This window comes from Malaya genurostris, chromosome 1 (genome assembly GCF_030247185.1).
Source record: "Malaya genurostris strain Urasoe2022 chromosome 1, Malgen_1.1, whole genome shotgun sequence".
Classification (NCBI taxonomy): Eukaryota; Metazoa; Arthropoda; class Insecta; order Diptera; family Culicidae; genus Malaya; species Malaya genurostris.
The window spans coordinates 107,312,186-107,326,712 of NC_080570.1; the positions used below are offsets into that span (position 1 = coordinate 107,312,186).

The 14,527-nt window shown below is 37.6% G+C and overlaps 1 protein-coding gene across 1 annotated transcript in view; it reads right to left on the minus strand.

Moving 5' to 3' along the window:
* LOC131425328 (pituitary homeobox homolog Ptx1) overlaps nucleotides 1–14,527 on the minus strand; it is a 128,666-nt gene that overhangs the window by 38,901 nt on the left and 75,238 nt on the right. The window contains exon 4 of the mRNA XM_058587141.1: nucleotides 11,081–11,376. Within this exon, the coding sequence (XP_058443124.1) occupies nucleotides 11,081–11,376 (296 nt within the window). The remainder of the gene's footprint in view (nucleotides 1–11,080; nucleotides 11,377–14,527) is intronic.

The following is a 14,527-nucleotide window of genomic DNA, read 5'->3' on the forward strand; positions in this document are numbered from 1 at the left end:
ATTTTCAATCGAATAATATAAGATGAAAATTAAATTCATGGCCGCTGACCGTCAGTGTATCCCTACTAATTCATTTGACTTTTGCTGCCATTTTCAAGTGAAGCTCCCAGAATTAATCGTCAGTTGAATAATTGAACCTAGTCATTTGAAGTTTTGCTTGCTCGGTTTCAAGTGCCAAGTAGTAGAGCTGCTTCATTATCTTCGCTCTTGGTAGTAAGCAGATTCGAACGAATAGAATTATAAATGGAGTAAAGTATTAAAAATGAAAACTGAAGGAGAAAACAATTAGTGTATGTATATTCTGTGATTGATATTTCAGCTATCTGATTAGTCTTTCATCTATTATCTTGAACCAATTCGAATGTTTACATGAACCTCATTTGAAGGCCGCTTTCAGACTATTGAAAGAGATATTTTGTTATTTCAAGAGATCAACTGACGGTAATTAAACTGAGCCTCGATTGAAGAAAAACGAGTGATGGACTGAATGCTGCTCGTTCGGGCCGTCAGCAAACATTGTGTGTGTCAGAGAGTGAAGTTTACTTCAGTGGAGAGATCGTCAATGTTTCAATTGAATTGAATGAAGTTTTACTGCACTGGTAAGAACAACTTTATAACGGGTGGCAACTAAAATTTTGGAATTTCTTTCTCAAACTGTCAAAAAAAGACAAACATACTTGGAGAAGATCTGATTTATTGAAATTAAAGATACATTGTCCATTGTGGAAAAAAAAGGATGTTCGGCGAAGCTTCCGTTTGATGTCGAAACAGGAGCGTTGTACGGCCTTCATGTCAACTTTGCGAATGCATCTCTTGAGTCTACCAATCAACTGTTAGCAATTCGTGACTCTCCAGTTATTTTTGTACACCAAGGAGCTCAAAACCCCGAAGAAATCTTCGATTGGGCGACACTGAGGTAGATTTATCAGGTTGTGGTTTTTGGGTACAACTGGGATCGAATTGTCCATCAGCATGATGTTTTTGAAAAAACGGGATCAAAACTTTCTACAAACATTCGTTCTGGTACACATCTTGATTGATTGCCAACCCAGATGGCTTGAACCATGGCTTAGAAATGCCTTTCTCGGAAATGACAATGTACAGCATCACTTTCTGTTCAAACTTATGTTTAAACTAATATTTTATGTTCGGATGTACAGTAAAACTATCCGTTGAATAGTATCGATGGTTTGCGGGAATCTGTGTCTTCGAAAGAGGGAAGTAACTTTCGTCGTCTAAAACAAAACTTTTTTCCGGAAAAATTTTTAATCAACCAGCGGCATTGGGAATTCAGCGTTGAAATCTGTGCGTCAGTATATCCCGCGGCTCGTTTCTTCTTTCGATATTTTATTCCGAGTCTTTTCAATGTTTTGCAGATGAACTGGTGAGAACAGTTGAACTTTTTTGCGGTATCCCTTTGACTCAGTTAATCCTTGTTGTTGAAGGCTCGAGAAAGAGAACGAAGTCCTTTTGCGTCCAATTTTTGGGTGGTCTTCCACTACCTTCCTTACGAGCAATTGTTGGGCATCTTAGGATATTGTAAACTGTCGAATCCGCAACATTTTTACTTTTAAAATGTTGTACCGCATACTATTTGCCGAGGTTTCTGTGCAGTTCGTAGAACTGTACAATGCGCTCGTGAAATACTTCTTGTTTCGACGGCATTTTGAGCAAAACTGAGCAAGCATGAAGAAAACAGAAAATACTAGCAGAAAGAGGAGAAAGAGAGCTAACACAAACACACTCCTAGTTCTTTCTGAGCTCGTTTGTTGTTGAGTTTACAGGCATTAAAAAAATTCCAAAATTGTAGTTGCCACCCGTTATTATACTCACTGCTCGTTGAACTAGCTCAAAAACCCAAATTCTATACGGACTGATAGGCAAGTATGGACAGTTTAATCCTAGGTTACATTATATTTTGTAGTTCATTAATTCAAATTGCTAAAACACCGATTACAGGTTTTTCATCAGTCTTCTTTAATAAAACAGCTAACATTAGAAGTTTTTGCATCAAAACTGTCAGTCAGCCAGGGCACCTCATTCCGATATGGAGCTTGATCTTTTGTTTCAACAAACTTCGTAGACGATTTATAAGTGTACAGGATGAATACACGATCAGTTAGTAATAACAAATTGTAATTCATAACCAATTCTGTTTGGTTTCGTTAGTAGTGAAGATCGGGGCTAAACCGTACACGGAGCTAAACCGGAAAGCTTAATTATCTTATCTGTATATTCTATCTAAATCTTATGGATTGACTCGTGTGACAGGAAGACGTCAGCTAGCACTGACGGATGACGCTGAACCAATTCAGTTTGCGTCAATCGAGTACAAATGGTTAAAACGATCAATTTTTTGTGGTTGAAATGTTTTGATTTTTTTTGTCTAGTTAGTGCTTTCAGAGGTTAATATCGTGCTGAGTTCGGTGATTATTGATTGTTTTGGATTACATGGAAAATAAAACTATTATTTAGTATCAAAAATGTGCGTCTGTGCGGGGTTAAACCGAACAAAAAAGTGGGGCTAATTCGGCCACAAAGTTTTCGACTATTGATTTGTAACAGATTCTTGAAACATAAATATATTTCATTTTTTCTATTACTTGTCACTTATTGAAACTAGATTTACTATAAATTAGAACAAAACGTACATTGTATGTAGCGAAACAATTCATTACACAGAAAAAATAAATTTTACAGGAAATAATTCTATAAATGATACAATTCAACACTACTTGCTGAGGCCAGTGTGTTTTAAAATGATTTAGAGGGCTATTTTCACGCTTCAAATCTGATTTTCTCAGAAACGATGACGAATATCAAAAAACCCAACTGACAATCTCTTAGAAAACTAGTTTAGATTATTTTTTGAAAATTTCAGAATGATTGAATGATTTTAGCGGTCGGGAAAGTCTTTTTTCTGAAGGTAGAATTGCATAGCTGAAAACGACAACTTTCAACTTGTTCATTGAATATCTCGCCTTCAAAAGAATGGATCAAAAATCTATTCTGACAGTGGCTAGATGATTAATTTAGATGCGATTAGTGCATATAAACATATATGTTGTCGCGATAAAAATGGGGTGAATGTTATTTCTATGGCGGCGCCATTTTTTCTGCTCCAGTTTCCTGGTAACGTAACGAAACATTAGAGAGAAATTAAATCGGTTCAGAAATGCTGACAAACAAGCGGTAGTTTTATCGGATTTTATGTGATGTAATCAAACTTGTAACCGAAAGTATCAAAATTTTCTTGACCACCCGGCCCATCGAGAAACCTTTTTCACATATGCGAGAGAGCATGGAGAGAAATGTAATACGCAGAGCGGGCCACGTGGCTATACGCGACCTACTGACCCCAGCCCTTAACTTTTCAAATGACGCCAAATTCCACTCGCACAGAATTCTACAGGCTCTGAGTGTAATTTGCACTCGGTTACCAAGTGACGTTGTGTGTATTTATATGGATCGATTATTCATCAAGCATATGGGCTTCTGTGGTTCAGTCGATTAACTGACGTGCTTTATGATCTAATGATACTCGGTTCAAGTCGCTTTATTGCTATCGATCTTTCGTTTTTTATTTCATTCGATTTCAAGCTTCTGCAATTTTCAAATCACACAATTTTACATGTAAAATCCGTGTGAAATAAGATGCTCCATTAATGTGCATCTTAAAAGATGCAAAATCACAAGACTTTTTCGAACTTTGTAGTCTCCAACAAAGGGGTGCCAAAGTTTCGAGACAGTACCTATGTTTCCGGCAATCCATTCGAACATGGTTCCTTCGCGCTCATTAGGGTATCTTGTTAGTTGGCACCCTACTGTATTCTTTCTTCATTTTTGTGTAATATTTCATAGCACGGTTTAGCAACGCGGTTTCAGAAATTTTGATTTTTGGGTTGGTCACTTCATCGCAACTAGGTACGAAAATTGATGCATATTCTTCTTAGATCGCAGATTGGGAATTACAACCAAAAATTGCAGCTACACAACGGTATAGATAACTAGAATGAGAACCGAGTTGTAATGGGTATTTTTCTTTTCAATTTCCAAAAAGTGTCCGGATTAGCCACGATCTCCCTCCGTTGAATTTAAAACATCGGAGAATTAAAAGGATGTAATTTTCAAGTTCTGTTGTGATCTGCTGATCGGATAGTACTACGATGCCACTGTCACTAAGAGTTGTTCCAATCCGGACCTTGAATATTAATACGAGCGAGACCTACGCCGTAAGCTAGGATCCTTAGTGTCAATTGGTTCATTGTATTAGTTATACAATTATTTTGTACACAAAGAGCCCCTCTGGCTGTCTACTATAATATGTTTGGCTACTAACGGTTTGGAAACGGGATAGTCAATTCAGAACGATTGTTTTAAAAGCACTATTTTACGTTTTGAATTCATAAATACCGTGGAAAGAAGAAAATATTTCATATTCAAATCTTTACCGCAAACACATAAAACTACGACAATAATTACTTCGAAGTCAAAGCTAGTATGACATTTGCATAACGCGATTTTAAGACAAGATAATGCCTTGTTTCAGAAACTTCCCTAGCTTGAGACGTTTCTACAAAAACATAGTTTGATGGGTATGCATCAAATTCGCCATTTTGAGATGAATGTCTTCAGGTAAACAATGCTACCTTGTGAAATATTAATCAATATAGTAGTGTACAGTAATTTCAAATGATCACAAATCAAAACTAATTTCTCACTTCCTGATTTCTATCAGAGAACACCTTACCAAATTCCACAACCGCAAAACCTGTCTCGAGTGTACGAGAGAAGCCATAGCTTAAGACAACGCACCATCCTTGTCACACGGATAATAAAACGTTCGTATCTTCATACCATTCGTACGCTCGGTACGCTGCTGTGCACTTCGTAGTTTATTTAGAGAGCGCCAAGAGCTCTAAAGGTATAAATAAACATAACATAATGCTAAAATATACATGCGTAGTCCTTTCAACGGCATAAGGTTAATCCTCACATGATTAAGACAATAAATCTAGACGGATTACCGGAGACATACGTGTTTTGGAAAGCAGTTTCAGCTGTGGTGACTGTGGAGGAACATCAGCAATTGCGAGTAGAGTAGGAGTGTTTCGGAAGATGGTAGTGAACATATCTTATTTGCGGCACACGGACAGAAGCAGACAAGCGAAACACAGTGACAATGCCATGGCGTAAAAACCCTTGGACAACAATGAAACAGCTGCTTCTACCAACAGCTACTGGATCGGAAAATTAGCTTTATTATCGGAAAATAATTATAAGTAATTATGACGAAAACATGACAGTAATACAAAATTGAATTGTAAAGTTCATTGACATATGTCTTTATCGATAGCGTCAATAAAAAAAATTGTGCACAATAACAGTCTTGGCCCTTTGGGTATCTATTCATATGAATATACAAAGTGCATAGCCAAAAAGACATAAGTTATCCGTTTAGGCTACCCTCATCCATTCGAATTTACTCCCGATACAGCCGATTCAGTCTCTAACGCTGAAGCAGCGAATGGAATGGTGGTGGTGGTAAACAACGAAAAGGAAAAACACACAAATCTGCATACATTATGATGTCGCCCCCTGGTGCGCGGGCGCGTAATTCGCCGAACCCGGGGTAGAGGTTTTTCAATAAAAATAATACCTCGCGTCCCGTCAGCCCTGCTGGGTTCGGTCCGATGGTTGGAAAGTTTCCTCTTCCTCCAGCCCCTCCGGAAAGCAGACCGCGTGCCTGGTTCTGTTGCCATCGGATATTTCGAAAGTAAAATATTGGGCCAAAAACTCATGCAAAGCAGTTCGACACCCGTACGAAGGTTTACGGTTCCAAATTGTAGACCGAGTGTCACATAAAATTACAATTTTATAACCATTAACGACGAGCTACGAGACAACTGGAGCAGGAATAAATATGCTGGAAAATCTAGTGCCTTTCGAATCGTTCACGATCGGATGGAAACCGGATGTAGTTTAGGTTGGGGTTGGGAGTGGTGCATTGACTGTTTAAAGACTAAGATATTAAAGCATTTTTCCTGGAACTTTAACTGGTGAATTGGAATGGTTTTCACTCATCACATTTAACTTGTTGAACCGACATTTCGCATATTTTTTTTGCAACGCATCACAAACAAAATCGGAAGAAATTCGAAGTAAAAATATGAAAACTGTCTTCATGTAATGCCTTCTCTTTTAATAAGGTTATAAAATAAAAACATTGTTGCTCCAAAAATTAACATCATGAAAGGTAGCAAAATCAGGATTGGCTCGATTTGAATGAAATTTTACACATATCTTCAGCAAGATAAACTATTTGTTTAACTTGAATGGAGAGACCAACTTGACATAAGACTGATTTTCAAAAAGGGAATATGTGTATTCGCATAAAAATGTCTTCAAATCGTTACTCGGAAACTGTTCTTGGTAGGGAAATGGTGTCGAAAAAGAAGTGTTAGAAAATCGATTGAACAATCTAAAAAATCGACACACAGCGAAGCCTTTTTTAAAGAATTACAAAAAATGACAGAATAAATATAATTATGAAAAAATATACTCGAAATTACTTTTCCGATATTTTTATTTCATACCTGCTATTGAAACCAACACATTGACGTCCTTACAACTCGTGTTTTTTGGAAAATAAATTTATTTTCACTCAATTTTTTTCTTATTTTGAAGAATTCGTGTTCTTGCTGAAAAATAGTCAATTAAGCGCTATAAAATATATTTAGAAATTTTTGGTTTATACATATATTTAAGAATATATTGAAAACCTTTTTTAATCAACCTTGTGGTATAATGATGCTTTGCTCATATTACTTATATTTTCTAAAACATCACTAGAGGATTCTGTCAAGATTTTTTTGAATAAACTCAAAAACTTTTTTTGGTATAAACTACCGTCACCTTTTCAATTTGTAAACAGTTATGTTAAGTTAATATAGATTTAAATGTGGCATCCTTGTACGCTATACAAAATTGAGCAAAGCACGCTGTGTGCCAGGCGATGGCGTTTTCTTCTTTCGTTCCGATGCGTACCGAATTCAGATCTGGATAAAATGGCAAAGTATCTTTTAAGACACTGAGAGCTTCAATTTGAATAATGAGTTGTGGAATTCGGTATAATCATTGTTGAGAAATCGAAGTGTAATATATTTTATAAAAATTTGAACCTCGTTTCACCATTAACCTCTCAAAAAACCTCTTGAAATTAAAATTTTGCACTTCCTTTTCTCCGCGCTGTAATACCGGTTCCAAAACTCGGATCTGGACCAACTTTTCGGGGACTTCTTAGTTTGTGAATATCGGTTAAGAATTTCCCGAGCAAATTGAGTGCGCATTTTCTCATAGATTTGCACATACTGCCTTGTAATCCCGCACAGTTCGAAAATTCTTGTGAATATACATCTTATCAAATGCATATAAATGGAGCGTCATATTTCACACAAATTTATATTCAAGAACATGTAAAACACGAAAGGAATAAAAATCAAAAAATCGACACCAACCACGCGACTTGAACCGAAAAACATTAGATCACAAAGCACACCAGTTAGTCGACTGAGTCACAGAAGCACATATCTGCTTGGCTGGTAAATTGTGCATATAAATTCATACAGTCTCACTTGCTAGCCCAGTGCAAATTACACTCGGAGCCAGTAAATTTCTGTACGAATGGAATATTGCGTCATTTGAGAAGTTAAGTAGTTATGAATTGTATCGTTTGAAGAATTATGTCACCTGTAGAATTCATAATTTCTTTCTGTGCGGAACCGAAAGTCGGTTAAAGATAAAATTCAATAGCGAGCTATGGGACCATAAACTCTCTCGTTTGAATCAATTTTTGTGAAAATCGCTCACGTCATCTCTAAGAAAACTGAGTGACAATTTTTGTTGTTGCATATTACTCTGCAATTCCGGAACCTGAAGTCGGATTGGGATAAAATCCATTAGCCATCTATGGGGGCCTCGGTTCAAAAGTCGGTTTTCAGAGTGATTGTATGCCTTTCTATATGAAGAAGGCAAAAACTAAAATTCTTGATGAGTTGCGCCCTTTTTCTTCTAATCAGTGTTGCTCGAAAACTGTTATTTATACAAAAATGATATCTAAGTAAAAGCTATAAGAAATCGATATAACCCTTTAAAAAAACATTTACTGAAAAAACGTTCACATATTTCCAATATTAAGAAAGAACCAAAAAAGTCAAAATAAAAAAAAATCTCTTCAATTTTTAGTAATATTTTTTTTCTAAACCTTAAATCAAAATCCGCAATTTTTTAAAATATGATTAGAACGAAGTAAAATGTTAAGAAATTGTAGTTGATATAGGCATTTTCCCAGCTTAAATTTTTGCTCAAAATTAGTTTTTAAAGCATTAGAATATTATTCTAGCCATAAAACCAATTAATTTACTCATAGTAACCTGATAAAACGCTGCTAAACCCTTAGGGTATGTTCAGGAGTGTTCTAGTTTGGGGATACGTTTGTTTCAGTTTCTGTTATATTATAGACCACCCATATGAATCTTGCAGCTGCTGAATTTGCTCTAGGTATGCAAAAAGATCCTGTCAAAATTTTTAACGCTTGCCTTAAAATTTACAGCGTACGCAACACATTGTCAAACAAATGTCGTTTTCGTTGGATGCCAAACCTAACCCAGTTTCCACCCTAGCTGCTGTCAAACCGTTTGTTTGAAGCCAGTTTCGAACCTACTTTCAACGTAGTTAAACTAAACTTCCAGTCAATTTCGAACCTGATTTTTATATAGGGTTTTCTCATACCCCCATTGCTAAGTGCGAATCCTACTCAGATTCGTAAAAAGTGTTCGCTTGATGAAACTATCCTGGGTCAGTTTCAGTTTTTACAGGCGAAAACGACAAAAGTGATACCGTTTTCGTTTTTGAACCAACACGCGGGCGACTCTGACTCCGAGTAAAAAGAACACGTGATACGCGCCCTAAACAACCCATAAAAAAATAACAAACTCGCATGGATGCGTGGTGCGACCCGAGAAAATTTTCAGAGCGAAACTACGCGATTGGAGTCCGATCTAGAGCTAAAACAAACATATCATAAGTTGTTTGGGCGACTCTGGGTCAGCTCTCGGGCTGCTCTGATCAATAAACGAAAACGTTATAAGTTTTTCTCGAAGTTCTTCTTACGTTCTCTGTAACGCAATGTTCATACTTGACATCATTTTATTTTCCTTGCAAAATAAACCCAAATAACTTCCCATTCGTCAAACTTTGTAATGGGTCTTTTTTTTTGTAAAATTTAGCTACCCGTTAGAAAATACCTGCTGGACTGTCAAATTTTAGCTAAAAGATAAGATAATTCTACGACCTATTTCACTTAGAATTACTGTTCTTGTATAGACATGGAATCCTTCTATCCATTTCCCTGCTATGTATGCTGCTCTATGAAATCAACGCTTTTTTGAAGCTATTGTCGGTATTGATTTAGCATCTTGTCACTACACCACAGACAATTTGAAATGGTATAAAATAAATGGAATCCATGTTGCACCAAAGGAGGCGAATCCACCTAATTACCTGGAGTTGCAACCTATCGAGCGATATTGAACTCTCGTGAAGAGAGAACTCTTTCAATACAAAACAACCATAGAAAAATTTTAAATATCTTGGACGAAATCAGCTAAATCGGTTGCAGAGAATTCTGCGCAGACTCTAATGGCTGGAGTAAGCTCAAAAGTTCGTAGTTTCTTCATGCAGTCTAATCAAGTGATTGTAATTTATTTTAAGATGACTAATAATGCACATTTAAATATATAAAAAAAATATTTGTTTTGTTTGTTTTCTTTATTAAAGAGACTTTCAGCCGGTGGCTGGTTCGTCTCTAAAAAACATTGTTGTACAATACGAATAGGGTGCTGTTCATTGCATGCCTTCAAGCAACAGAAATAGCAACTCAACAGTATTCAGTGGACAACCCGTAAATCGTAACTTCAAGATCAGATCGAACACAAAGGATGCCCTATTGTGGACAACGAAAACAATGACAAGATAGATTACAAACTTGTACTAGGACAAAAACTTTATCTTGTTGGAGCTCGAAGTTATGTTCCTGGTAAATCACGACGAATTAATAACTAAAGATCTGGCAAGCAATTTGCAACTACGGAAAAATCTCCCGTTACTCTTCGAAGTTAACATATTGTTGCTCGTCGCAAAAAGATAGTAAACTGAAGGATTCAAATCCGGTGAGTATGCCCCATGCGATAACCCTTCCTACCCCAATTCCTCGAATTTTGCTCATGAAAATTACTTGTTATTTGAAGCGTTGAGTATAAACCGTTCCACACAGTTGCTGCAGCTCTTGAATGATAATCCGTGTCATCGCATAGCATTACCTTATTACCGGATCGGTTTGGTTTTCCAGCCGATATTGATGTCTAACCTGGACTAACCCGTAATTTTTTTTGTGCTTAGGACTCTTAAAATAGATACCCTTCTCTTCGTTAGTCACAATCTGATGCTAAAATAATTTTATTTGGAATTTACGTCACATTTACGTCCATTAGCACATTTTACTTCAACATATATCAAAATTACTTCAACAAAATTTATGGAATCAAAATTAATTCATATTTCATTACTTCATCACTAGTAAAATGGATGTCGTTTCATACTTGTGATGAATCTTATTCAAATAATGATCACTATCAATTTACATGTCGTTTATATTTCACTAGTTTCGACTTTGCATTGCCGAAATTCTAAATAATCACCTCAACTATTCAATCTTCTTCTTACATTATACTATCAAACCGATCCCTTTGCGAGGAAAAAGGCCAAATGCCATTCTCAATCCCGGTTGGGATAATCATAATCATCATAATAAAACTATTATAGAATAAATGTTTGTCATCGTCGTCCCTCTGTCACCCATTCAAACGACGCGCTAGTTGACAATGACAGAAAAGGGTTCGACGGATGAAAAACCATGAATAACAATATTGCGTAACATGCGATTACCGCGCGTTGTCACCGTGGACAGGGAAAAGATTTTGGGCGAGTTTCAATAAACCATAGTGAAAGTGCCAAAACTCACCCTAACTCGGGCCTCGGTCAGATTCGTCCACATGGCGATCTCCTCCCGGGTTGACATGTCCGGGTATCGATTCCGGCTGAACGTCTGTTCCAGTTCGTGCAGCTGCTGGGAGGTGAAGTGTGTTCGCTGTCGTCGCTGCCGTTTGTTTTTCTTGTCGTTTTTGGTACCCTGCTCGGTGCCGTTCCCGCCGCTGCCATCCTGGGATATCGTGGTCCCCGGTGCACTGCCGTTGTCCTCGTGGGACAGCCCGCTGCTGATGTTTTCCGTTTTCACCGACGTGGGATCGACACGTGTAACTGGATAGAAATGGGAAAAATCGGAAGAAATCAATTAAAACTTTGTCAATCAATAGTTTGGGAAACTCAGAATATGTTTTCCCACTTATTGCTACGTAGGAGTGGACGGAGCTCTGCGCTTCCGACGAGGAATTATGCAAATATACTTATTGGTTGAATTCAAAGTCCTGCCAGAATTGTTGAAAACGTACTAACTTGGATAGATTGTGTTCAATATGGTGATATATTTATAGTTCAAATTTTGAGCCATTCTTTGATAACATAATTGGATCATTCGGGCGATTTATTACCGTTCCGTTCAAGGCTTTCGGGACAGCGTTTACATCAAGAATAAATTTTGTACTGCCAAACCAGTCTGATTGATTGTAAGCAAAAGCGATTTGCAAATTAAGCCTCGATTGGCTTCAACCAATCGCCAAACGGCTGTCCCATAAACAACCAAACGGCCCTAACAGAATGATAAATCGAATCGAATATGCTCATTAGAGGCAATTTATCAAATCCTCCAAGCATTTGAATACGCATGTTCGGCCTGGTAATCGATTGAAATGGAGTTGACGAGTCAGCGAACCACTCTTGCGGGACGCACGCGAGAGGTTCCTCACCCAAGTCGATAAGTGAACCATCATCGTCAGTTCAAATATTTCACCATCCAACGGAACGAAAACTGTCATCCATTATACAATTCAAATGTCCGAAATTTGCCTTCTACGCTTATCTTTTCCAACGCTTGATGGTTGATGATTGAAATCAAAAAGAGAATGTTTATTTTCGATTTTTTTTTGTATTCTACACTTTACTCACTCTTCTGTCAAACGCTCTATGCTCGATAGATAGTTAAGTACCGCGTCATCACGTTCTGCTACTGGGAACATGATTGATCTTCATCGGTTTTCAAATATTGTCTCTGACAGTACAATTATGCATTCACCTGTCCGATGCGATTCGGACTATGTGCTGTGTGGTGTGCTATTTCTTGACTCATCCATTGTATGACGAACCTTGAACCCTCTTCGAAATAATACAATATGAAGAATGAACATCCAGGGGGAGCTATTAAAACATAAAGGCATTCAATTTTGGTTCTTCATAAAACAAATCCGTTCATACTAAAGAAGAAGAAAGGTTATACCATTATAGATAAGAAACGTTTTTTGCCACGCTTTGCACACTTCTTTAGCCAGCAGAGATTTTTATTGTGTTCAGAATGGTGACATTCTCTGGCTATCAATAATCCAGATTTGCAAGTGCAAAAAACGAAAGGATTTAGGGATTTTGAGAACCGTCAAAACTGACTGTAGATAATAATTTACTCGTGATTGGGTACTGTCTTTGAAAAATAAGCGGTTTTAACTAGTTCGTAACAACGGGTCATTTGTTCGGACCTCCGACACAATCTTTCGATATTTCTTCAGGAGAATTCATCTTTGAATGCATTAACTAAGATCTAAGATCTAATATTGCATTCTCTACGCGCTGACATAGTCGTTCGACGAAGTTCTCCGGTGAGGTGTCTGCCTGCACCCAATAGACGAAGCGGAGACATACGAAAAGAACGTGCTTCTCCGTCTTGGACACCTCTAGATAACCAGGGCTGGCATCACCTAAAGCAGCCGTGACGTGACAGAAATTGCGTCAGGGCCACGTCTACGTTGCCATGTGGTCTAAACTCTTGATATGGGACCAAAAGTTCAACTTCCTTTCGTTGAGCTATTCTACTCTCGTTGTCATTTGGATGCAATCTTGTAGGTTCTGCGGACGTTTCTATCTCCACAGATTTCGTTTCGCTCTGCTCCTTCCTCAACAATCAGGTCGATTGACGTCATGTCCGAGATTACGCATGCTACTTGAGATACAGTACAGTACCCGTAAAAAAATAAAACATTGATTTTACAGCATAAGCAATTGATTCACAATTAGATATATGGGTTACAATACATTTTATTGTATCTTGACAAGATTTCCAACCATTCAATATATTGTTTCTACGATTCACAATTGAATTTATTGTACCCGTGGTGTTTCAAACAATATGCAAACTGTACTTTTGATTGTTTTCTAAGAAAACATGTATGAGAAGTTTTTATGATTTGAATTGTTACGATACTTAACGGCTTATACATTCTATTGTAAAAATCATATTCACAATTAATTGAATAGTGTAGAACTATACATTAAAATATTTTTCAATGGTTGAAGCAAAATTGTGGAAGGTTTTGTAACAACAAATCGTATTGTTTTTCCAAAATATTCTTCATTCGGGTATTCACTGATAACTCGGAAGCACATTAAACGATGAGTGAAAACTTTTCCAGTTTTGGCACATTTCGCTTCACGACAAGCGCTATGGCTCAAACCAGATAACCGTCCCTTAGGATCGATAATGCCACGCCTACCAATAGCCTACGTTTACTGGAGTCACCCCGCGAGATGTTTGCAATCATCCGATTGCTATTAATGCGAGTTTACTGGCGGCTGAGTTTATCATCAACCATTATCCCGAGTTCCTTCGGTGGTGTCCTGGAGATAATCTCGCATTCGTCGTCTCTTGTACCGACTTGCGGTTGTTGACTATGATCATATCCGTCCTTTGACGAGCGAATTCCAATCTTTTCCTGTGCATTCAATCATGTACTAAGCTAATCGATTGTGACATACTCAGTTTGATCTCTTCGAAAGACTGGACGTACATCCTCAATGTGACGATGGTCATTTAGCCGAAAGCCATTTCGCCGAAAGCCGTTTCGTCTAATGGGTTATGTCACCGAAAGATGTATCGCCGAACGGATAATTTCGAAGTCGCTTAGTTATCAATTAGAAAACTTGGCATTTGGTGAAACTACTTTCGGCGAAATGACCAGCTCCCATCGTTGTGCTTCACATTCCACAGCAATGGAGCCAGGGAACCGTTCGTCGTCGATCTCCCATCGAAACCCAAATTGATTGTTTAGCAATCTCTTCTTGTCCACTTCACAAACGACCTAGTAGAGTGAAACTACCCTTCTCTTGCCATTCAATTAGTCTCATAAGAACATTTTTTTCGTAGAACTCTTCGAAGCTTTCAAATGAGCACATTTAAATCGATGAAAATTGCGCGTATCCAAAAAAATGCGCAGAAAAGAATCTCTCGAGGCGCTTCCTTGTAGTCTCG